Here is a 23,964-nt window from a genome sequence, read left to right on the forward strand (position 1 = left end):
ATTTGTGCTATGGGTTGATGTTTATCCATAATGGGAAATTTGGGCAAAAACACATAAATCATCCAAAATGAACTATTCTTTATTTATTTTGATATGTTGTTACAAGGATATTGCTTTTGAATGTTTACACACACACACACACACACACACACTCTCTCTCTCTCTCTCTCTCTCTCTCTCTCACGCTCTTGGTTGGCTCTTTTATATTGCCCACATTTGCTAGTAACTTCTACCAAGATTTTAATCTTACATGGGGAGATGGCCGTGCAAAGATACTGAACAATGGTACACTTCTTACTCTCTCACTTGACAAAGCCTCTGGCTCTGGGTTCGAATCCAAGAATCAATATTTATTCGCAAAGATTGATATGCAACTCAAGCTTGTCCCTGGAAACTCTGCAGGCACAGTCACCCCCTACTATGTAAGCTCTCTTGCTGTTTTTCGTTATTTGCATAAATCATATATTATACCTAGATATGTCCCATATTCCCATGCTTCAAGGTATACTTAACATATGTTATCCTTTTATACTTTGCAGTTATCCTCAAAAAGAGTCAAAATGGGATGAGATAGACTTTGAGTTCCTCGGCAATTTGAGTGGTGATCCTTATATCATTCACACCAATGTGTACACCCAAGGCAAGGGCGACAAAGAGCAGCAATTCTATCCCTGGTTTGACCGAACTGCAGATTTCCACAACTATTCTATCCTTTGGAACCCTGAGCGCATTATGTGAGTATCTAGGGACAATTTAACTGAAATTCATTTCACAGATAAATTGCAGTACAACAGGAAAGATGAGCGAAGGAAAAAGACAATTAAAGACATTCCTGCCTGAGCAGCAACTGAATACAAGGAGGGTCCATCCCTTTCCAAATCTGAGTTACCCCGCTAGCTCTAGCTAGTTGGGCAAGCTCATGAGCTGCCCTGTTGGACTCCCTTTTTAAGTGCTGAACTGTGATCGAAAGAACATTATTTCATCTTAATAGTTCTTTTATATATTATGCACCAATCATAACAAATTCATGAAAAAAATATTTTGTATTCAAAGGCTTGTTGCTTCAAAACTACGAAGTGTTAGTGTTTTGTTTCCTTTTTTTCTAGCTAATCAAATTTTATGTTTACTGTTTCAGTTTCTATGTGGATGGCAGTCCCATGAGAGATTTCGAGAACCGGGAGTCAATTGGTGTAACATTCCCAACCAGCCAATGAGGATCTACTCCACCCTCTGGGATGCTGAAGACTGGGCCACAAGGGGTGGGCAAGTCAAGACAAATTGGACACTAGCTCCTTTCACTGCCTCCTATAGGAACTTCAATGCCAAGGCATATGTCTGGTCCTCTGGTGCATCATCTTGCAGTTCAAACTCCTCCACTAGCAATGCATGGCTCACGGAAAAGTTGGACTCACATGGTCTGGAGAGATTGAAATGGGTTCAGAAGAACTACATGATATACAATTACTGCACAGACAAAAAAAAAGATTCCCCGAAGGCTTCCCTCCAGAATGCACCATGTCTTTAGAGAAAAAGAACATAGCTTGTACATGGAAATATTTTGGCATTAATTAATTAAGGTCTTGTTAATAGGTGCTTTTAATGTATTTTTTAATGAACCATTTTAGTAAAATTTTCATACAATTTTCGTGAGAAACATAAAAAACTATAAACATAAAAAACTAGAAACTAAGATTTAATGAAGTAGACAACGCTTACTTTGGACTAAAGATGGTAAGAAAGTAAGAAAGAACAATGGAAAAACGAGTGTTGGGCAAAGAAGTTCTTTCTCGGCAATGTCCGAGAAGAGTAGTTCTTGAATCTCTATTTCTCTTAAATTGGGTTACAATTATAATTCTCAATGCTACAATGTTTTTACACAGATTCCCCGATCTCCCACTGTAATGGGATTTTTCTCCTTTATATTACCCTCCTTTATTCTATCTCCACCATTCACATGTAGATCAAATGGCAGACTCTTATCCTTGTCCCATCAACACCTTCCTAAAGCTTTTAGTGGCAGTTGTAAGGCTGAACATCATTGTTCAAGTATTACTTTCACATTAATGCAGCCAGAGAGTTAGTTACAGAACATTTAATGCGGTGGTAACAGCTTTTCCTTAGATATTTCTTACCTTCCCCTTCGTCTTATTCCTTCCTGATATTTGTCCTTTCCATTAGAACTGCCCAGAATGTTGCCGTTGACGACACGTCAACCCTTCTGACCTCTGCTCTGTTAAGCCGAGGATGCATTTGTCCTCGAACCACCTTCCGGAACCCTTATGACCAACCACCTTCCTCCATTCACTACCTCTTTATCAATGTTCCCTTATCCTCGAACTACTAAATGTTCTCGGACAGGGCCTAAGGCCCAATATGCATTTCTAGGCCCATCCTTCCTACAACATCCATTAACTTTTTCCATTAATTAATATACCTATATAATCAAATTCTTTTATTCTTTGGCATCTACATTTATCTTCATATCAAAGTATTTTCTATTAAACATGAATAGTTAAATTTGTTCAAAGCGTCAAATGAGATTAGCATTTGAATCCATTTTGAATTTATTGATTGTAATGAAGCTGCACGAGTATGCATGCTTGCCGCATGGCCCACATTAGAGTCTCGCGAGTATTTCCATAGTGGTAATTGTTGGTTCACTTGGTGTTCTATTCAACAAGATTCATATGCCCTTAAAAATAAAATAAAATAAGAGGTGCTGAAACTTTTCTTGTCGAATCTTTGTATTTTGTATTTTATTTATGAATGAAAAGATTGTATTACATCAAATGAATAATGTATTCTTGTCGAAATTGTTATGGTATTCTAAATATATATGTTACTTGTAGATTTTATGTAAATATTTGTGTAAGTCGTCATGCTTTTCTTTTTTTCTTTTTTCTTTTTTTTTGGAAAAGTGTAAGTCGTCATGCTAGTTGTGAGGAATCTGACATTATTCTTTGCAGCCTAAAAACACCTAAATAACCAACAGTTTAGACCCGATAAACATTAATAGGCCCGACCCATCAATAATCAAGTAAGGGTCATGAGATTAACAACATACTTTAGTCTGACCTAAGGGTCGTCAATGGGCCGAGTCGGGCCAGTCCAGCCCATTTTTACTTGGCCCATGGGCACAATGGGCTGGGCATAATGGGCTATTAACTAGTTAATGGGCCGGGTCGGGCTGGGCCGAAAGAGGAAGCCTTAGCCCATGACCCTGCCCATGGGCAATGCCCATTTTGTCTTTAACGAGATGAGCTATTGGGTTGGGCCTAATGGGTTACCCATGGGCTTGTGTTAGCATATTATTTTATTATTTTTATAAGGAAAGAATCAATTTTTTATAAGGGGATAATCAATCTATTTTTTTAAAGGAAAGAATTAAAGAATTTAATACTTAATTACAAATTTTTTTTATAGTCAAATCTATTTAATTTTTTGTTTTGTTGATGGAAACCTATTTAATTTTTTATTTATTAAGGCTTTAAATAGTTTTTTTTTTTTTAATCTTTAATAAAAAAAAATGTCAAATGATTAATTCAAATTTGATAGACTACTAGAAAAATATATATCTAGTAAACTAAGTTTAGCACAATTACTTTAGGTATCTTATTGGTTGAGGGAGTTTTTTTAAGAAATTTCTCTATAATATCTCAAGATTAATTCTTCATACACTTCCTATATATTTTTGTTATGAATTATTAGTTATTAGGCTGGGCCAATGGGTTAGGCCAACGGGTTGGGCTACTGGGCTAGCCCATCGGATACCCATGGGCATAAAAACTAGCCCACGGCCTAACCCACTAGGCTAGTGGGCTACCCATGGGCCTCAATAACAACGGGCCGGGCCGCCCATTAGCTCGGTGGGCCGTTGGGTTTCTGGGTCGGGCTGTGGGCCATAGGCTATTTGATGACCCTTAGTCTGACCTATTTTTGGTCCATACATATGTTAATTGTTAAACCATATCCAATAGGTCAAAATCAAACATGTACATCTGACCCGTTTTCCAAGTTTAAGGCTAACATGCATGAAAAGTAAATATTATGTCATAAATCAAAAGTTTGTGGAGTTCTTACAAAACCTCCACTTGGCTATTTTAGGTAAATTTCTTTTATATTTTTTTAAAAGTTTTTTTTTTTTTTTTTTTTTTTTTTTATTTTATATTTTTTTAAAAGTTTTTTTTTTTTTTTTTTTTTTTTTGAGAATGAACTTGTGTGGTTTTATTAAGGTAAATCAACTACATCCAAATGTAAAAATGAAACAATATTTGATGGGACATCTTCCATCCATACTTGAAAATCTGGTATGTGTATTGCATGTTTTGCTAGATTATGAGCTACACTATTGCCACTTCTCTTAATGTGAGAATACGACAACTTACAAAATTGTTTGCAAACAACTTGACATCCTCTACCAATAAACCAAGTGGGGACAGATTATGATCTTCTGCCTTCAAAGCTTGAATCAGACCGAGTTCCCCTCGAGTATGACATTTTGGAAACCCAGGTCGTATGCAAGCTGCAATGCTTTAAGTGCTGCCAAAGCTTATATTTCCTCTACCTTGTAGGCTTGATTTAATTTTTCTACACAAGAGGCCATAACAGCACCATCATGGTTCCGTATTACAGCTCTAATACCTGACATGTTTGAGTTACCGAACACGATGCCATCAAAATTAACCTTAACCAAACCAAATTGTAGAGGCCTCCACCTTGTTCCTCCGATGTCGTTGCTCAGAGTCTGCATCTCTACACTCTGCGTGTTTGCTTGGTATTGCGCCAACATAGCTCTTGCTTGTTCTGCCACCTAATGAAGCGGACTGACCTACAAGTGCATCCAGGCTTTATTCCGTTGACTCCAAACACTCCAAATCGTATAAGCAAACAGCTCCAAGGACACACCTTTCTTAACCATCCATGACAGCAACTCCTTTACACCCGAGAACCCAATTTCATACCTGAAACCCCATGTTTCCTGATCAGCCCACACCACATCCAACTCTGGACATGACCATAAAGCATGCTCTATTTCTTCCACATCCAATTTACACCTTTCACAAATTGGGTCTGCAACTATCTTCCTATGCATCAAAGCTTGTTTGGTTGGCAATGCATTTCAACAAGCTCGCCAAATAAAATTTTTTACCTTCAATGGAACTTGCAGCTGCCAAATCACTTTCCAAACCTTATCACAAATTGGTGGAGCTTGTGGATGAGCCTGCAACTCTAATTCCTCTTTAAGGAATCTATAACCAGACCTGCACATATAGTGACTAGAGGTAGAAAAAGGCTAATAAAGGGTGTCCTTTGCTACACTTCGGCTAAGGGGAATTTTCTTAATCAACTCCGCATCCTTTACCACAAATAGACCGTCCACCAACTCCTTATTCCATCTTCTTATGACCGGATCAATAAGTGTATCAATAGTGTGATTCTCAAAACTCTCTAATGGGCAATTTGGCTACAATGGAGGGTGTTTTCTTCGCAGCCAACGTTGCTGCCAAATGTTAATTTTTTTCTCCACTTCCAATCCTCCATATTGCCCCCATTTGAATGATGTCTCTCCCTCTAAGGATAATCTTCCATGCATAAGACCCCATCCTTGAATCAGCAGCCTCCATAAGTGATGAATTTGGGAAAAAAAAAAACGTGCTTTAAATACTTTATAGAAGAGTGAGGATGTATTATGTAATAGTCGCCATGCTTACTTTGCTAGGAGAGAATCATTGAACATGGCAAGATCTCGAAAACCCATACCTCCAATAGTCTTGGATTTTGTCATCTCCTCCCATTTAACCCAATTGATTTTTCTATGGTCACCCATTTGCCCCCACCAAAACTTCTTAATTAGGGCCTCAATTTCATTGCACAAACCCACCGGTAATTTGAAACATCTCATACTGTAAGTTGGGATAGCTTGTATAACTGTCTTCAAGAGCACTTTCCTTCCGACTTGGGAAAGTAATTTGACTTCCTACCCTTAAAGTTTCCGCCATACCTTCTCCTTTATGTAGTTGAAGCTTTCTTTTTTCCTTTGCCCACTAAAGAGGGCAGCCCAAGATACTTCTCATATTGCATGATTTCTGGAACACCAAAGGTCACCTTAATTCCATGCTTCACTTCCTCCGGTATAGACTTGATAATGCATCAATCGGTAATTTTTATTATTGGTGATGGGGAAAAACAAGTGTGGCTCGTCCTTGGGTAGTTGTCAACAGAGTGTAAGCTCGTCCATGAGCAGCTGTCCTAAGAATGTAAAGCACCATAATAACTAAACCTACTGTTCACTTACTATCCTTAAAAGGAGCTCGTCTGAACCTAGCAAGGTCGTCCGTGCATGGACGACTCCCATCACAAGGTTTGTCTACATGAGTTTGTGAACCAAACCACATGGTGAGATCCTGATGCATCATTGTAACCTCTTATTAAACACTTAACCTCCAATGGCAGTTACGGAAGAAGAGGGTAAGTGTCTTAACTTCTATAGCGGTTATAAGGAGTGTAAAGCTTCTAACCTCCACAAATATAGGGGAAGTTACAACACAAGTAACTGCTTCCATAGCGCTATATAAACACTTAGAAAAAACTTAGGTACAGTATATTAGGTTTTTTACTTAAAATTTTGACACTTGTCCAATTTAACATCCCAAACTAACAACGTTAAAACTAAAAATTCTTTCATTTTTTTCTTTTTTCCTTCTTCCCTTTTTTTTTCCTATACTGCCAGAACCCACGGCGTTGCCTCATTTTCTACTGGGTTTCAAACCAAAAAAGACCATTTTCCCTCATTTTCTTAGTAACCAAACAGAAAAAATCAAAAAACAAAAGCCAGATCTACCGGGTTTCAAACAAAAAAAGAGACCCATTTCAGCTATACCCGAAACTTCCACACTTAACATCAATAAAGCTGAAACAGATACACATACATACACACACACACCGAGAGAGAGAAAGAATCATAGATCAGAAAAGAAGAAAGAATCATAGATCAGAAAAGACAGAATCATAGATCAGAAAAGAAGCAAAGAGATACACATACACACACACACACCGAGAGAGAGAGAGAGAGAGAGAGAGAGAATCATGGATCAAAAAAGAGAAAGTAAACAAATACACGTACATACACACACTGAGAGAGAGAGAGAGAGGTATGAGATATTCTTTTTTTTTTCTTTTTTTCTTTTTTGGGTTTTGGGTTTGGAAGAGAAGGGTCATGAGTGGTTTGGAAGAGAAAGGTTTTGGGTTTGGAAGGGAAGCTATTTGCAGGTACAAGAAAATGAAGGAAGAAGGAAATATGGGTTTTGGGTTTGGAAGAGAAAGGTGTGCTTTGGAAGAGAGGTTTGCAGGTACGGGTAAAAAGAAGGAAGAAGGAAGAAGGAAATTTAAAAAAAAAAAAAAAAAAAAGATATTTTTAGTTTTAACACTGTTTACTTAAATCGTTAAATTGGACAGATATCAAAATTTTAAACAATGAACCTAATGTACTGTACCTAAGGTATTGTACCTAAGTTTTGCCCTAAACACTCATTCCCAACAAATAAAGGCAAGTTTTTCCTTTACACAATTCCCAAAAAATTGGAATTTCAATTTTGAAGAGAGAAACTAACTTTATCATCGGAGGATTTTTGGCCGGACAACCCCAGTCTCCTTTGATTCTTTGTTTTCTTTTTTCAAGCCCTCAATCATCAATCAAGTCCGAAGCATCCAGTCTACTGATTTTCCAAGCATCATCAACTAGAGCTTATATAAAGAGAAAATAACAGTCCACTTGGTGGTCAAGGTTAGATAAAAGAAGAATGGTGTTCATGATCTGTCCAGTTTGTTATTATAGTAATTAATTGTAAGGTAAAACCGTTGCACAAAATTGACAAATTAATTGGACTAATATTTCCTCCTTTAAATCCAAATGTTAGTTGCTTCCTTTACTTTCTATATATATGGGCCAGCTCTGAGGTACCACTTATACCAAAAGATTATACCAAAATATTTTAAAAGGTGATAAGACCCCCAAAATTTTATTAAAATGTCTTAAAATTGTAAAATGATAATTTTTTTTAAAGAAAAAAATATAGTTTGTGTAGGAACATGTTCCTTAATTTTGTGATTTAGGACACTAAGCAAGACATGCGACACAACTAATTTGTGCTATGGGTTGATATTTATCCATAATGGGAACTTTGGGCAAAAACACATAAATCATCCAAAATGAACTATTCTTTATTTATTTTGATATGTTGTTACAAGGATATTGCTTTTGAATGTTTACACACACACACACACACACACACACTCTCTCTCTCTCTCTCTCTCTCTCTCTCTCTCTCTCTCTCTCTCTCTCTCTCTCTCTCTCTCTCTAGTTTCTTTAAATTTTTCTTCCCTCTTCTCTTGTGTGTGTTAAAATACTTCATATTCTCAAAAAAAAAAAAAAAAAAAAAAAAAAAAAAGACCTATATGTCAACTTGCAACTTATGATGTTTTTAATGGAGGTGTCTCCATTTTGGGTTTGATTCTCCCATTTCTTACGATATATAGAGGGTTGGGTCAATATATTCAGGGATGGCAAAATTGAACATGACTTGCAAACTTGATATGACACAACATAAAATTAGCAGGTTATGAGTTGATGCTTAATGGGTAAGTGTCATATTTGGGTTAACATGACTGAGTCGTTTAATAAATGGGTTGGGTTAGTGTCCAATCTATGGAGCTTATTTGACCTGTTTGACCCATTTAATTAAGTGACAAATTTACCAATATACCCTTCAAATCCTAAGTATATAAACTAATTAGCTGTTGTGGTTTATCTTTTTATTTTTTGGACATATTATGATTGATTATTTGTGATATTAAGATATTTTTTTAGTTTCAAATGATTATTTGTAATGCAGTTACTCGTTAGTTTTGAATTTTATATTAAAAATATTTATTTTTTTAGTTTTTCATAATTCAATTTGGTTAATACTATTTTTTTTCCGTTTTGATAAAACCTAATAAATTGGTCGACATGATTGACTTGTTTAATAAATGAGTCATGCTAAGGTTGAGGAATCTTTACCTTTTTAATAAACAAGTCGAGTTAGTATTGACTCATATAGTCAGATACTTATGAGCTGACATGACACGAATTCGAGCGAACACAAATTGCCACCCCTAAATATATTATGAGATATAAAGTAAAAAATTTTAATGGTCTTTTTCTTAACACTAAATAAGTAAATATCAATTAAATATTATTTATAATTTTTTTATTAAAACTGTTTAAAAAAAAAATGTAAATTTGCTAATTAATTTTTTGTATTTAAATTTTATTTATCTCTTTCACATGTTAGAAAAATTTTAACAATGATTGTTCGACATACTCATAATAATTTTTTTTAGTGAAAGAGTTTATAGTTTTAATTGAGTTGAATTTTTATTGGCTCAATATTTTGGAAGCCTTCTTGGAAGTGGGGGAAAATACAAAATCCAAACTGTAGTGGAGTGAATATTGTGCCTTATTATAATGGGATAAACGTTGGGCCTATTTCAAGCATTGGCCCTAACAGAGGAAACAAATCCAGCATTGACTAGTCCATTTTGATAAAGAACATAAAACCTTGGATCATTAGTCAGGCCTAATACCCTTCTAGGCCCCACGTTTGAGGCATGTCCGAGCTACCGAGGTAAATCCCATAGAAGATAAACTTCTCTAAGGTAGCTTTCTGAAATTTCCTGATGATTCCACAACGACCTCTACATTAATGAAAGTCACCTGTTGCGCACCACCACATTTAATGCAAAAGGACAAGCCTGAACAGTAAGAAAAGTCTTAGAAATCTCCATTCATAATGAAAAATCAAGAAAGAATAGTCTAATAAGACTAAAAGTTATCTAGATGGACACTTGAACAGTAAGGAAGACCTCAGAAGTCTCCGTTCATGATGAAAAACCAAGAAAGAAGAGCCCGATAAGATCAAAAGTTATCCAAATAGACAAAGACAAAATATGAAGAAGGGGATAGCTCATATAAAAATGAAAAAAGAAAGAAGAGAGGGACAACATAGAATATATATATATATATATATATATAGAGAGAGAGAGAGAGAGAGAGAGAGAGAGAGAGAGAGAGAGAGAGAGAGAGAGAGAGTGTGTGTGTGTGTGTGTGTGTGTGTAAACATTCAAAAGCAATATCCTTGTAACAACATATCAAAATAAATAAAGAATAGTTCATTTTGGATGATTTATGTGTTTTTGCCCAAAGTTCCCATTATGGATAAATATCAACCCATAGCACAAATTAGTTGTGTCGCATGTCTTGCTTAGTGTCCTAAATCACAAAATTAAGGAACATGTTCCTACACAAACTATATTTTTTTCTTTAAAAAAAATTATCATTTTACAATTTTAAGACATTTTAATAAAATTTTGGGGGTCTTATCACCTTTTAAAATATTTTGGTATAATCTTTTGGTATAAGTGGTACCTCAGAGCTGGCCCATATATATAGAAAGTAAAGGAAGCAACTAACATTTGGATTTAAAGGAGGAAATATTAGTCCAATTAATTTGTCAATTTTGTGCAACGGTTTTACCTTACAATTAATTACTATAATAACAAACTGGACAGATCATGAACACCATTCTTCTTTTATCTAACCTTGACCACCAAGTGGACTGTTATTTTCTCTTTATATAAGCTCTAGTTGATGATGCTTGGAAAATCAGTAGACTGGATGCTTCGGACTTGATTGATGATTGAGGGCTTGAAAAAAGAAAACAAAGAATCAAAGGAGACTGGGGTTNCTTTGGAATGGAACACCATTTGACTCCAAGTTCTTGAACTCTCTAATGGGAGTGCCATCCACAGAGAAGCTGAAATGAAAAAGCAAAAAGTCAATACAAAGTGTATACGGGAAAATTGGGAACAAGGTACATAAATGAGAAATTGGTGCAATGCTTACATAATGCGCTGGGGATTCCAAAGTATGGAATAGGTGTGAAAATCTGCAGTTGGGTCAAACCATAGATAGAATTGTTGTTCTCTGTTGCCCTTGCCTTGGCTGAACACATTAGTATGAAGTATGTAAGGATCACCACTCAGATTCCCCAAGAACTCAAAGTCTATCTCATCCCATGTTGATCCTTTAGAGGACAACTGCAGACACAGACATAAGCATTAGCTATTGAACATGTAGCCTTGTTTAGAAATTGAATAAAGCACTAATGGCAGGAAAACTTACATAATAGGCAGTGACAGTGCCAGCAGAGTTTCCAGGGACAAGCTTGAGCTGCATATCAATCTTCAACCAGCCAATGAGAATATACTCTAGCCTCTGGAACGCTGATGACTGGGCAACAAGGGGTGGACTTGTCAAGACAGATTGGACACAAGCTCCTTTCACTGCTTCGTATAGGAACTTCAATGCAAATGCTTGTGTTTGGACCTCTGGGGCATCCTCCTGTGGTTCAAACTCTCCCTCTTCTACATCCAGCAATAATGCTTGGCTATCACAAGAGTTGGATTCAGCAAGTCAACAGAGATTGCAATGGGCGCAGAAGAACTACATGATATACAACTATTGCACTGACACAAAGAGGTTTCCCCAAGGCCTTCCTACAGAATGTACCACATCCTAGACAAAACTAGGACTCGGAATTTTGTGTCGATTCTTTCATCTATTAAGCCAATTCTTTTATTTATTTTTTATTTTTTCGTGACTCTGATTACTTTTGTGTTCTTTTTTTTTTTTTTTTGACAACTACTTTTGTGTTCTCTATGTAAGTTATAAACCAAGGAATATATAATTCTTTTATTCTTTTAGACATTTGTCCCTTACATAATAGTTTTTACATTCTCGGGAAGCTATGAACGTCGGTTTACTTTTTTAATTAATGTTTATTGATAACAGTGTGACCAAAAAAAAATCAAGAATTGTTAAAAACTAGGAAAATTATTATTGGCAATCCACTAACTACAAAGAACCAATCATATCTATACGCTTGGCAATCCACGCGTATGAGACAAATAATAAGAGATCTTAAGTAGGGGTGTCCACGGGTCGGGCGGGTGGGGATTGTGCCCAACCCGCAAACCACCCGTAAGAGATCGGGTTGCAGATTCTCAACCCGCAACCGACCCGTTAAGAGGGTCGGGTTTCGTGGGTCGGTTCGCCGATGGGTGGCATCGGTTTCGGGTGAGGCCAAAACCCGACAGAAAACACAGAAAAATAGCCAAAATAGACGAGATCTCGCCCAATCCGGCCAAGATCCGATGAGGATTTCGTCAAATCTGATTATTTTTTCCCCAAATCATGCCGAGAATCGCTAGATCTGGTGTATCTATGCCGGATCTAATTGTTTTGGTCGCCGAAATATGCCAAATCAAGCTGAAAACTTGTTGGAATCACTAGAAAATTCACTAGAGTTTGATGTCTTCAAGCGGGTTGAGTTTCACGGGTTTTGAACGAGGGGACTCAAAATCGACCCGCCGGCATCGAGTTTTGGAGCTTGGGACCCGCGGCCGACCACTGAAGCAGTCGGATCGGGTGAACGCCGGTCGGGTACGAGCGGGTTGGGTAGGTGGCCGAGTGGGTTGGACAGCCCTATTCTTAAGATACATGTAGTCTACTAAACCTAGTCACTAAATTACCAGTCGTATAACAACAAAATCTTAATAGCCCCTCTAGGTGGAGCATATATGTTGTTGATGCCCATCTTGCAAAGTAGATTAGTAAATTGTTAAAATCCGAGGGGTTTCGTGAATAAGTCAGCTAATTGGTGCTTAGGGGTTTAGTGGCTCTCCGTCATCAGTTGAAAACTTCAAAAGCTCCTCCATCGAAAATTTTACTGATTTGCAACTCAAAATAGCTAGATTCAGACAATAATACCTTTGGAGGGAGAAATTATTAGCACCTCCGAGAGGACAGCTGAGCTGGTCCTCCTAAGTAGTCCCAACCAATAATAAAAGGCTATCTGTTAAAACAATGCTAACTCAACTTCCTAACTGGCAAAGCAAAAAATACCAAACTATTTTTAAACCCAAATTATACTGTTTGAAGTTTGAACACCCAAATTCATTTTATTTTTACCGCTCCATCCTTCTTCCCTTTTCTAAACCCATTTTTTTAAGAGACCCAGTAACTCCTCTCTACCTTCTAACAATACAACCGAGAGGACAGCTGAGCTGGTCCTCCTAAGTAGTCCCAACCAATAATAAAAGGCTATCTGTTAAAACAATGCTAACTCAACTTCCTAACTGGCAAAGCAAAAAATACCAAACTATTTTTAAACCCAAATTATACTGTTTGAAGTTTGAACACCCAAATTCATTTTATTTTTACCGCTCCATCCTTCTTCCCTTTTCTAAACCCATTTTTTTAAGAGACCCAGTAACTCCTCTCTACCTTCTAACAATACAAATTCTTCTGAGTTGCATCTTATAGTTTTGATCGTTTTGAACTAAAGTTTCACAAATACAAATCATTCTCATCACAAATCATCTCATTACTTGCTTTGTCGGACTGGTTGAGGTGGTTGTCCAAACACTACCATTGCAACTAAGCATGACTCATCAAGGTATGCTACAAAGGCTTTAAAATATTTTCTTCTTGTATTTTCTCTCTATCTAGTTATTTGTGTTAAGTTTTTTTCTCCAACTAATTTATATGTTAGTGCCCTCTAGCTATTTGATAAAAGTCCATAATTAAAAATTAGTACAAGAAACTCTTAGATATATGTTTGTGTGTGTTTTTTTTTCTCTTTGTCTAATTTATATATACGGTGCCCTCTAGCTATTTGATAAAAAAACACAATAAATTTAAACCGGCAAGATTCAAAACTTGAAACAAATTTGAGGCTTAAACTTTAAACAACCAACACAAATAAATTTGAAATCCAAAAGTTCACACTCATTAGTGACCAAATTTGTCTGTACAGAAAGAGGTCCTCTCTCAAAACTCTAGATTAGTTTTCTCAATCTCAGGTGTTCTACGAGATGATGTCAAAGAAGCAACACCGTGAGTCAAAGGCTCTCCGACGAGAAACACCACAAGCTCTGCGGCTGCATTTCAAAACTCTTTGACGAAGCGCATACAATGACAACTCTTCGAGAGCGAAACGGCTAGGTGGGGTACTCTCTCCTTCAAGATTTGATTCCTTAGTTTTTTTTTCAAATAATTATTTATCCGCTGACTTTCTTTTGAATTTATTTACATTAACAGTTTTGAAGAAATGGCTACTAACTGATGTGCGTGTAGAATTAGCTATCATCTAATAGCAAGGATTGATGTCAAAGTTTTGAATCGAAGATTGTAATTGTTATATTTAGTTGTGGGTTTGCTGTGAGCTTTGAACATTGGTTCTAATGTGATATTGTGATGTATTTCTGTGGTTTGGAATATTCGTTTTAATTTGGAATTGTAATGTTTTTGGTTTATTAGAAGGTTAGTGGTATTTGTGGAAGTTAGTACTTGGTAGGTTAGTATTTGCAAAATGATTTGTGTTTCAGGGGTTGATTTTGTTTTGATGTTTGGAATTTGGATGTCATTGTAAAATTTCCTTTTTTTTTTAATAACAAAATTTCTCCTTTATCCAAATAAATAGGAAAAAGTTTGTCAATGGTATGTGTTGCCTGTAAAATGCTTTTAACAGGGTAATTTGTTGTGCCTGGTTATATGCTTAGCCATATTCAAAATGTATTGTATTGAATAGGGGTTCTAGGGATTAAAGCTAGTTTGTGTTGTAAATGAATACGCACCTGCAAATTATCCTATTGTGATAGATTCAATGGAATAAGGTGCTAATTTAGCTTAGAAATTAAAAAATAGCTATAATAAAAACACTGTTATAGCAATGAAAACACCAAAGCATTAAAGTCATACATAAAGAATAAGGCTAGTGAATTGATTTGGCATTACAAATATTACACTCACTTCACTAACCTGTTATACAATGGGCATGATTCAAATTAAAATACTCGTGAAAGAAATTAATTTACCCTACCCAATTAACCACCACAATACAAGTACACAAAAAAAATTGTTTAGAAGCATTATTTGAAGAGAAAATACTTTTCATTAGTATTGGTTTTGTACAATTGAAAGAGTAAAAATGTCGAAGAGTACAATATCTTATTAGAGTATGAGAAAACATAACAAGATAAAAGGTGGAAAAATGTATGTATTCTAACATTTCCTTTCACAAAATTCTAAGGAGACCTATTTTCATTGCCTTCAAAATACAAAAAGACTTTCACTCCTCCAATCATCAATCCAAACTTGATTAATCTTTCATTTCATTGCCTTCAAATACAATAATATTCCTTGTAACTTTCAAGTCAATCATCAATCCATGCTTGAGTAATCTTCTAACTTGAATACTTTTCAAAAATCTTCAGATAACGAATCACTTTTGTTTAGGATGTAATTGTCCAAAACCATTTGAATTAGAATCCTGCACAATTAGAAAGACATTTTCAATTATTATTGACAAAGTAATAACCATTGATACAAATAAACAAACAAAAATAATGAAGAAAGACATACAAAAAATAATAATTGAGAGTAAATAGCAATTTGGGATTTGAGATACACAATAAAGATAAATGACATGCTAGAACTTATGACCTACTAGATGGCCTAATAGTGGCAATCACAACGTAACTAGTTTACAATTTCAAACATCACCTCCCATCTCAACATTTATGGAATATTACTCTTAGAAGTTATCATGTCAAAGACCTCATACCCATGTGGCAATCACAATGCTCTTGCTGTATAGATTTTATATGGCCATCATATCTTCTAATTTTGTTTTGGCTAGGTGCTCAGTTTCATAACAGGTTATGAGTAAATTTGATCGGTCAATACAACGCGGTTATCATCTTCTTTTTTCTTTTTTTAAAATTGATCACTTATTTATGGCGGATTTCTTGTTGGTTCAATCTATGCATTAGACAGAAGTCATAGAACACTAAGCTAACAATTGGGGCAAGGCAAAAACGCTGTATCTAACTATCTAAGAGTTAATTTCATTTTCTACTTTTGTTTTCACATTTTGGGTTTTTATGAAATAGCTAGAGGGCACCGTATATATAAATCAGATAAAGAGAGGGAAAAAAAAAAAAACTCACATATATCTAAGAGTTTCTTGTACTAATTTTTCATTATGGACTTTTATCAAATAGCTAGAGGGCCCTAACATATAAACTAGATGGAAAAAATACTTAACACAAATAACTAGATAGAGAGAAAATACAAGAAGAAAAAGATTTTAAAGCCTTTGTAGCATACCTGGATGAGTCATGCTTAGTTGCAATGGTAGTGTTTAACCAATCCGACAAAGCAAGTAATGAGATGATTTGTGATGAGAATGATTTGTATTTGTGAAACTTTAGTTCAAAACGATCAAAACTATAAGATGCAGCTCAGAAGAATTTGTATTGTGAGAAGGTAGAGAGGAGTTACTGGGTCTCTTAAAAAAATGGGTTTAGAAGAGGGAAGAAGAATGGAGCGGTAAAAATAAAATGAATTTGGGTGTCCAAACTTGGGTTTAAATATAGTTTGGTGTTTTTTTGCTTTGCCAATTAGGAAGCTAAGTTAGCATTGTTTTAACAGATGGCCTTTTATTATTGGTTGGGATTACTTGGGAGGACCGGAGGTGCTAATAATTTCTCCTTTAGAGGACCTTGCAACCTCCAAGCCTAGGAAATATTTGAGTGCTCCTATGTCTTTTAGCTTTAATTGATCATATAGGAATTAATAAAAGAGAATTACTGCATCTAGATCATTGCTAGCTATCAAAATAAGACCTCGTAGACTACGATGATGATTATGGAATTAGCTTGAACTATTGTAAATATGGAGCAGTTTGCTTTAGGTGTTAAAAATTTGTCAATGAATTCAATTAATAGAGACCCAAATATTAATAGAGTCCAAAATTTAATGGTTTAAAAATGTCCCATAGTCATGAATTGGTTGGTTTATTAAGAAAAACAAAATTATTTACTCAAAAAAATTTATATATATAAAATTTTGAGGCCCAACCCATTCAAGTTAAAATACACACATTTAGGCTCCAACCCATTCTAATTAAAAATGCGTTTAAGGCCCAGTCCAATAGTCAGCCCAACTGAACTAACAGATTGAACTAACCCAGGTATAGCCAATCGCAGCCGGGCTGTCTGACCCAAACACAACAATATGGTATGGTTTCTAACGTGAGGAAATTGACGACCTGCTTTAGCGTGAGTTTGGATATAGCTGAAATCCAAACTCACGTCTGCATTTGCGTTAAAACAATGGGTCATGTGTACTGTTTATGAGATCCGTAAGTACAGAATTTGGTCCATTCACATTTTAACCGATATTTAATAGATTAAAACCAAACATATGAGACCTAACCCGTTTGCCAAAGTTTGCATATTGTTAGCCTATAAGGTGTACATGCATTATAAGGAGTTTATTTGCATTTTTTTTTAAGGAGTTTATTTATTTTTGGTTAATCTTATAGATGGTTTTTTTGGCTAAATAATCTTATAAATGGGTTGTAGTGCATCAGTCAGCAATTTTTATTAGTAGAGCTTATATAAAGGGAAGTTATAATACATGACAAGTTGTGAATAGCGAAATATAATATAAAATAAAAAAAATAATACAAAAGATTTGTATTAAAGAAAAAAGAATAGTGGTTTACTTTCCCACATTCATTTGTTAAAAAGTGTCCAATAGAAAATTTTCCTAGGATAGCATTATTCTTAGTTGTATCATGGTTTGTCAATTTGTTATTATACCAGTCAATTGTAAGAGAAAACCATTATTCAAAATTGACAGATTACTTGGACTAAGACTTCCACCTTCAAATCCAAATGTTTTCTTATTTATTTATTTATTTATTTACTTACTTATTTTTATACCTTTCAAGTCACATTTCAGACTCATAAAATTCTTCATGAATGATGCTACATAAAATGCACTTTTTATTTCATTTTTAAAAATTCAATAGTTGGTAAAGAGAGAATTTGAATATTGGATATCTCTATTAAGAATACCAAGAAGTATCAACCAATTGACATACAACTACAAGACTCTTAGCCATTGTATGCATTTTCTAATTGATGATTATGCATTTTTAAATTTGAGCTTCCACTTGCTTTCATTCCCTTATGACCATGATAGGATTTAAGATTGGCAGCTAATCTCCTCGTTTATAGTATGATTTTGGTTACATTAATTACTGTATGAGAGAGGATTGAATAAAAGTGGTGTAAAAATTTTGTGAGCCAAATATATTAGGTAGGTGATAATGTCCTCTTTAAAAAATTAATAATAAAATCCCACCTTCTAAAAGAGCGTGACAGATTAGAGTATACATGTCATACTCACTTTCCCTGAGGTTTCTATGTGATTTATACATTGTCTTTGGTACTTTGGTAATTGAAATACTGGCGGAATTACAATTTTTAGTTTATTCCCTATTTCTCTTGAATCTAAGAGGCAGAAGCAGAGGCAGAGGCAGGGCTGGCGCTTTCAAAAAATAAGTGTAAAAGAGGCAGGCTGGTGATAAGAACTGGACAGCAGTAACTAGGCACTTTCTTTAGTAGTATATGCAAAACAGTGTGCTATATGAATAAATTGAAGGTTTATTGTTCATCAAAAAAAAAAAAAATTGAAGGTTTATTTGGGGATTCAGATCCACTAGATTTCCTAGGGTACTCTACCAGTAGATTTCCTTAAATCCTAACCACTCTTTAATGATTTAATAGTTAAGATTTTACTATATCAGTATTCCACTAATAATATTCTTAAAATAATAAAATAATGTTGAAAACAAAACAATTAAGATTATTATTAGTGGAATACTGACATGGCAGAATCTAGACCATTAAATCATTAAAAAATAGTTAAAATTTAAAAAAATCTATTTAGTAGAGTACCTTAAGAAATCTAGAAGATCTAAATCCGTTAATTTGGTGGTGTTAGTGCGATTCAGCCAGCTCTCTTTGCAATAAGTTTTCATGACAACAACTGGCTACAGCGTATTAATTACATGACTGGACCTTCCTATGGCCCTTCCTTTGCGTTGTGTCTTCACATCCTCATTGCCTAGTATAAATACCAGCCCAAACGAATACTTACAACCCCAATCTCTTCACTCAGCAAGCTTCACTTACATTATAAATAGTCAAATACTCATGGCTTCTATGACTTCCTCAAGTGTTCCCTTAATCATTCTTCTAGTGCCCATTGTTCTTGGGTCAATCATGGTTGCCTCTGCTGGTAACTTGAACCAAGACTTTGACATTACATGGGGAGATAGCCGTGCGAATATAATCAACAATGGTGAGCTCCTTACTCTCTCACTTGACAAAACTTCTGGCTCAGGATTTCAGTCCAAGAATGAATATCTATTTGGAAAGATTGATATGTAGCTCAAGCTTGTCCCTGGAAACTCTGCTGGCACTGTCACTGCCTACTATGTAAGCTTTCCTGCCTCTAGTGCTTTATTCAATTTTAAACAAGACTACATGTTTAATAGTGTAGGGACTGGATTTGGGATACTTCTTCAGATTGATAGAATGGACCCAAGCCCAGCTTGCCCTTCAATGAATTCATAGAGTATGGGCTCAAGAACTAGGCCTTAGTAAGGGGTACAACTGCCCTGCATGGTTGCATGTGACATTATCAACTTAAACATGGGTTGGGATACACAATGATGCTCCTCGGACTGGACTTCCGAAGTTTGACGTTCTTATTATTTCTTTTCAGATTGGTTACAAAGGTTCCAGAGAGCATGGGTCGTTACAGGACCTTCTGGTTCCAATTCTTCCCTCCCCTTTTCAGGAGGGACTTCCTGCGTTATATACACCTCTCAACTGATCCTAACCCACTATTTGTCGATCAATCAGGCTACCACTTGAGAGCCTGTCCCATCAGCCGCATCCCTGTTCCTCCAGTGGGTTGCAGCACCCAAGGCAGCACTGTTCAGGAGTCCTGTCCTCATTAATGCGGCCAGGACGTTAGTTGAGGGCATTCAATGCAGAGGTGACAGCTTGCCTAAGGCTTGTTCCTTCACCGTGCTTCCGTCGCCGACGCTGGCACTGGACTTTTCCTCCTCGGATATTCAAGGAGTCCCCTTTGGTGGGGTGTTGCTCGTGTTCTCCCGAGCCTCGGACGCCGAGGACGGGGTCATCCTCGATATGTTCCTCGGGGGTCGTCCTCGCGCTTTCGTCTTCGGACCCCTCGTGCATCCTCGCGTGGGCCCTTGGCCTGGCTGGGAGTAGGCCAAGGCTACCTAATTTCTGGCCCCACAAATAGCTAATGCTAATTTCTCTTTGAATATTTTGTTTACAGTTATCCTCAAAAGGATCAACATGGGATGAGATAGACTTTGAATTCTTGGGAAATCTGAGTGGTGATCCTTATATACTTCACACTAATGTGTTCAGCCAAGGCAAGGGAAACAGAGAACAACAGTTCTATCTATGGTTTGACCCAACTGCGGATTTTCACACCTATTCCATACTTTGGAATCCCCAACGCATCATGTAAGCATTGCACCAATTTCTCATTCACATACCTTTTTCCCAATTTTCCCGTACATATGCACTTTGTATTGACTTTTTCCTTTCTCATCTCAACTTCTCTGTGGATGGCACTCCCATCAGAGAGTTCAAGAACTTGGATTCAAATGGTGTTCCATTCCCAAAGAACCTGCCAATGAGGATATACTCTAGCCTCTGGAATGCTGATGACTGGGCCACAAGGGGGGACTCATCAAGACAGATTGGACACAAGCTCCTTTCACTGCTTTCTATAGAAACTTCAATGCAAATGCTTGTGTTTGGTCCTCTGGGGGATCTTCTTGCGGTTCAAACTCTCCCTCTTCTGCATCTAGCAGTAATGCTTGGCTCTCATAAGAACTGGATTCAGCAAGTCAGCAGAGATTGAAATGGGCGCAGAAGAACTACATGATATACAACTATTGCACAGATACAAAGAGATTTCCCCAAGGCCTCCCTATAGAATGTACCACATCTTAGACAAAAATAGGACTTGGAACCTTGTGTCAATTCTTTTATTTTTTTAATTTTTCGTAACTCTGGTTATTTTTGTGTTCTCTATGAAAGTTGTAAAGTATGTAATATAATTCTTTTGAGATTAATTTTGTAAAAATGGGGTATAAAATCCATGTTTTACACCATCTAATAAGTGATTATCACATCAACATTTTATTTAAAATTCAATACATCTTACCATGCTTAATAACATCTCGATAAATTCTCAATTTGGTTGGATTTATATATGGGTATTGATTGTGTTTATTCTTAAATATATGATAAGATGATGTGACATGTTGAGATTGGATAGATAAAACATGAGTTTTACACCACATCCTTATAGAATTTAATCTCAATTCTTTTATTCTTTTACACATTTGTAAGTTACATAGAACAAAAAAGTTTACATACTCACATTAAAAAAAAAAAAAAAAAGCTTACCCACTTTGCACTCTGGATAAAATTCATTTTTTTTTGGTAACGGTAAGACCAAAAATACCAAGAACCTTGTTTATTTAAGAGCACCACCATGGTGGTAAAAGAGTTTCTTACCACCTCAAACTCCAATTAGTAACCAATATTGGTGGAGCTAAAGGCAAATTTTTTTACCTTCTTATTACAGTAAACCGCCAAGACTAGCAGTTCACGAAAGCAAAAAAGGCATAAAAAATATTATCACTATTTTATCACTTACTATGTGTTAAAATAGATAAAATAGTTTTTTGAGCTAAAATTTTTGAGATATTAAATGTTCTAATACGAACAACCTTATTTATTTATTTTTATGCGAAATGTGTCAATACATCCTGAGTAACAGCATTCAAAATAGGAATACAATTACTGCACAGACACAAAGAGATTATCCAAGGCCTCCCTCCGGAATGCACCATGACCTAGAGAAAAGAAGATAGCTTGTAAGTCAATTCTTTTATTTTTGTACATTTCCAATTGATTAATTAATCTGTATGCCATTTATATAATCAAATTCTTCTATTCTTTGGCATTTGTCACTTATTTTGATATCACATTATTGTTTATAAACACGTTTTGTCAAAAATTTTGTGTCTATAAACTTTCTCATATTCAATAGGTCAAAACCAATAATGCAAGACCTGTCCTGTTTGCAAAATAGGCCTACTTAGCCTATAAGGTTAACGGGCATAAAAAAATGGAGATCACGTCATAATTCTATAACCTAAAAGATTGTGGAGTTTTTACAAACCTTCAGCCTGGGTATTTTAGTTATGTTTCTTCTTTTTCTTTTTCCTTTTTTTTTATTGTTTTTCTTTTTTCTTTTTTTCTTTTTCACTTTTCAAATGATTTTTTTTTTTTGTTAATCTTATAAATAAGGTTTTTTTTTTTTTTCTTATAATTCAATAACTGGGAGTAAATGATTTGAACCTTGAACGTTTTCATTTAAGATATCATAAGGAGTCGGTTGAGTCAAAAGACTCTTCATAATCTTATAAATGGGTTAGTACGTAGCAGGGACAGACCCAAGGGGCTTGGCCTCTGGCCCAAAGAAAGAAAGAAAAATTATTGGTTATATTTTTTTATTTCTAGAGTTGCACCTCCCTCTTCTAAAAACTTAGACTCCTCCCTTTTAATTAGTCTAACTCAACTAGCAACTACCCAACTTAAAAACTTAACAAAAACAAAATTTTAAAATAAAAAATCCTAGTCAGTCTGTTATTAGAGCACTAGCATCAGATATTATAAATGTTAAATATTTAGAACACCAAATACCAAAAACGCTATTATACAAGATATTTCATATGCTATATTAGAGTGGCAAAAGTAAGTTTTGATTTGTGAAAATATTTTTTTTTTTGCAACAGTTGATGCTCTTAAGAAACAATATTATTTTGTGTTATTTTGTTGTTGTTGGTAGATAATTTCATCTTAATTATTAAAAAACAATTATTTTGTATATTTATCTTGATTGATAGTTTGTTAATACTTAATACTATGTATAGATAACTATTTAGGTTTTTTTTTTTTTTTTTTTTTTCATATACTTTGGCCCCTAGGTTGAAATCCTAGATCCACCCTTAGTTGGTAGTGTATTAATCGGCTATTTTTATTTCCGGAGCTTATATAAAGGGAAAATTAATAGTCCACTTGGTGGTAAAAGAATAATGGTTATTTACCAAATTCATTTATATAAAGGGAAAATAATGGTCCAGTTGGTGGTAAAATAATAATGGTTGTTTACCAAATTCATTTTTTAAAGTGACAAATTACTTGCACTAAGACTTCAACCTTTAAATCCTAATGTTAGTTGCTTCCATTACTCTTTTTTTTTTTTTCAATACATTTAAGTAGGAGAGATTCGAAACATATTAAAAATAAAATGAGATTTTAGTATCATTGGTGTTTCCTTTACTTCTAGAAAGACCATTTAAAAAAGAAAAACATTTGAAGTTTTTTCTTTAGAAACACACACATTAGGGGAAAGAATCTAGGGTTCTAACACAAAGTTACACAAAATCCATGCAAACACAAGATTTGTAATTTCATACATGTATGTTAGGGTCATATTTCTTGATGTTGGTAAACATGTGATAAAATGAATTCTATATGTAATTCAGTCTTAGTTTAAATGTTCAAAGACATAAACAAGCAATATAATTTGAAAATACAAGACAACTCAAATAAAGCTGCCAGAAATAGGGTTTTGAAATCTCTTGATACTTGTCAATCTACTGAGAATAAATGAATCTTGATATTTAGCTCGACAACTCTCGATCTATCAAGCTACGAGAAAATTGAACAATAATTTCTGTTTCAGTCCACAATGATTTGACTTGTCTTGATTTCATACAGTGGGGTTCCAAGACAAATAAAAGGTAAATTGTTATGTTTGTCATCATATACATAGAGAGATGCACATACTATGGAGCTGCTGTGACATTTGTGCTCTTAGGA

At 35.2% G+C, this 23,964-nt stretch overlaps 2 protein-coding genes, 1 long non-coding RNA gene and 1 pseudogene across 3 annotated transcripts; 2 read left to right on the top strand and 2 right to left on the bottom strand.

Annotated features, from left to right (window-relative positions):
* Positions 1–368: 368 nt before the first annotated feature.
* Positions 369–11,802, top strand: LOC136064565 (xyloglucan endotransglucosylase/hydrolase protein 22-like). Its single transcript, XM_065766469.1, has 4 exons — positions 369–437; positions 556–734; positions 1,136–1,204; positions 11,285–11,802. Exons 1-4 carry the CDS (start codon positions 369–371, stop codon positions 11,616–11,618), a joined length of 651 nt encoding a protein of 216 aa, XP_065622541.1. The 3' UTR covers positions 11,619–11,802.
* On the bottom strand, positions 10,766–11,281 carry LOC112028341 (probable xyloglucan endotransglucosylase/hydrolase protein 23). Its single transcript, XM_065766468.1, has 3 exons — positions 11,222–11,281; positions 10,943–11,136; positions 10,766–10,853 (listed from the first exon to the last, which is right to left on the bottom strand). Exons 1-3 carry the CDS (start codon positions 11,273–11,275, stop codon positions 10,766–10,768), a joined length of 336 nt encoding a protein of 111 aa, XP_065622540.1. The 5' UTR covers positions 11,276–11,281.
* A 3,228-nt stretch (positions 11,803–15,030) lies between the features above and the next one.
* On the bottom strand, positions 15,031–16,816 carry LOC136064572 (uncharacterized). Its single transcript, XR_010626199.1, has 2 exons — positions 16,271–16,816; positions 15,031–15,431 (listed from the first exon to the last, which is right to left on the bottom strand). It is a non-coding gene; the product is annotated as an uncharacterized LOC136064572 (long non-coding RNA).
* Positions 16,817–19,124: 2,308 nt separating this feature from the next.
* Positions 19,125–21,172, top strand: LOC112028329 (xyloglucan endotransglucosylase/hydrolase protein 22-like; annotated as a pseudogene).
* Positions 21,173–23,964: the final 2,792 nt, after the last annotated feature.

This window comes from Quercus suber, unplaced genomic scaffold (genome assembly GCF_002906115.3).
Source record: "Quercus suber isolate HL8 unplaced genomic scaffold, Cork oak 2.0 scaffold_708, whole genome shotgun sequence".
In the NCBI taxonomy this organism is placed as follows: domain Eukaryota; kingdom Viridiplantae; phylum Streptophyta; class Magnoliopsida; order Fagales; family Fagaceae; genus Quercus; species Quercus suber.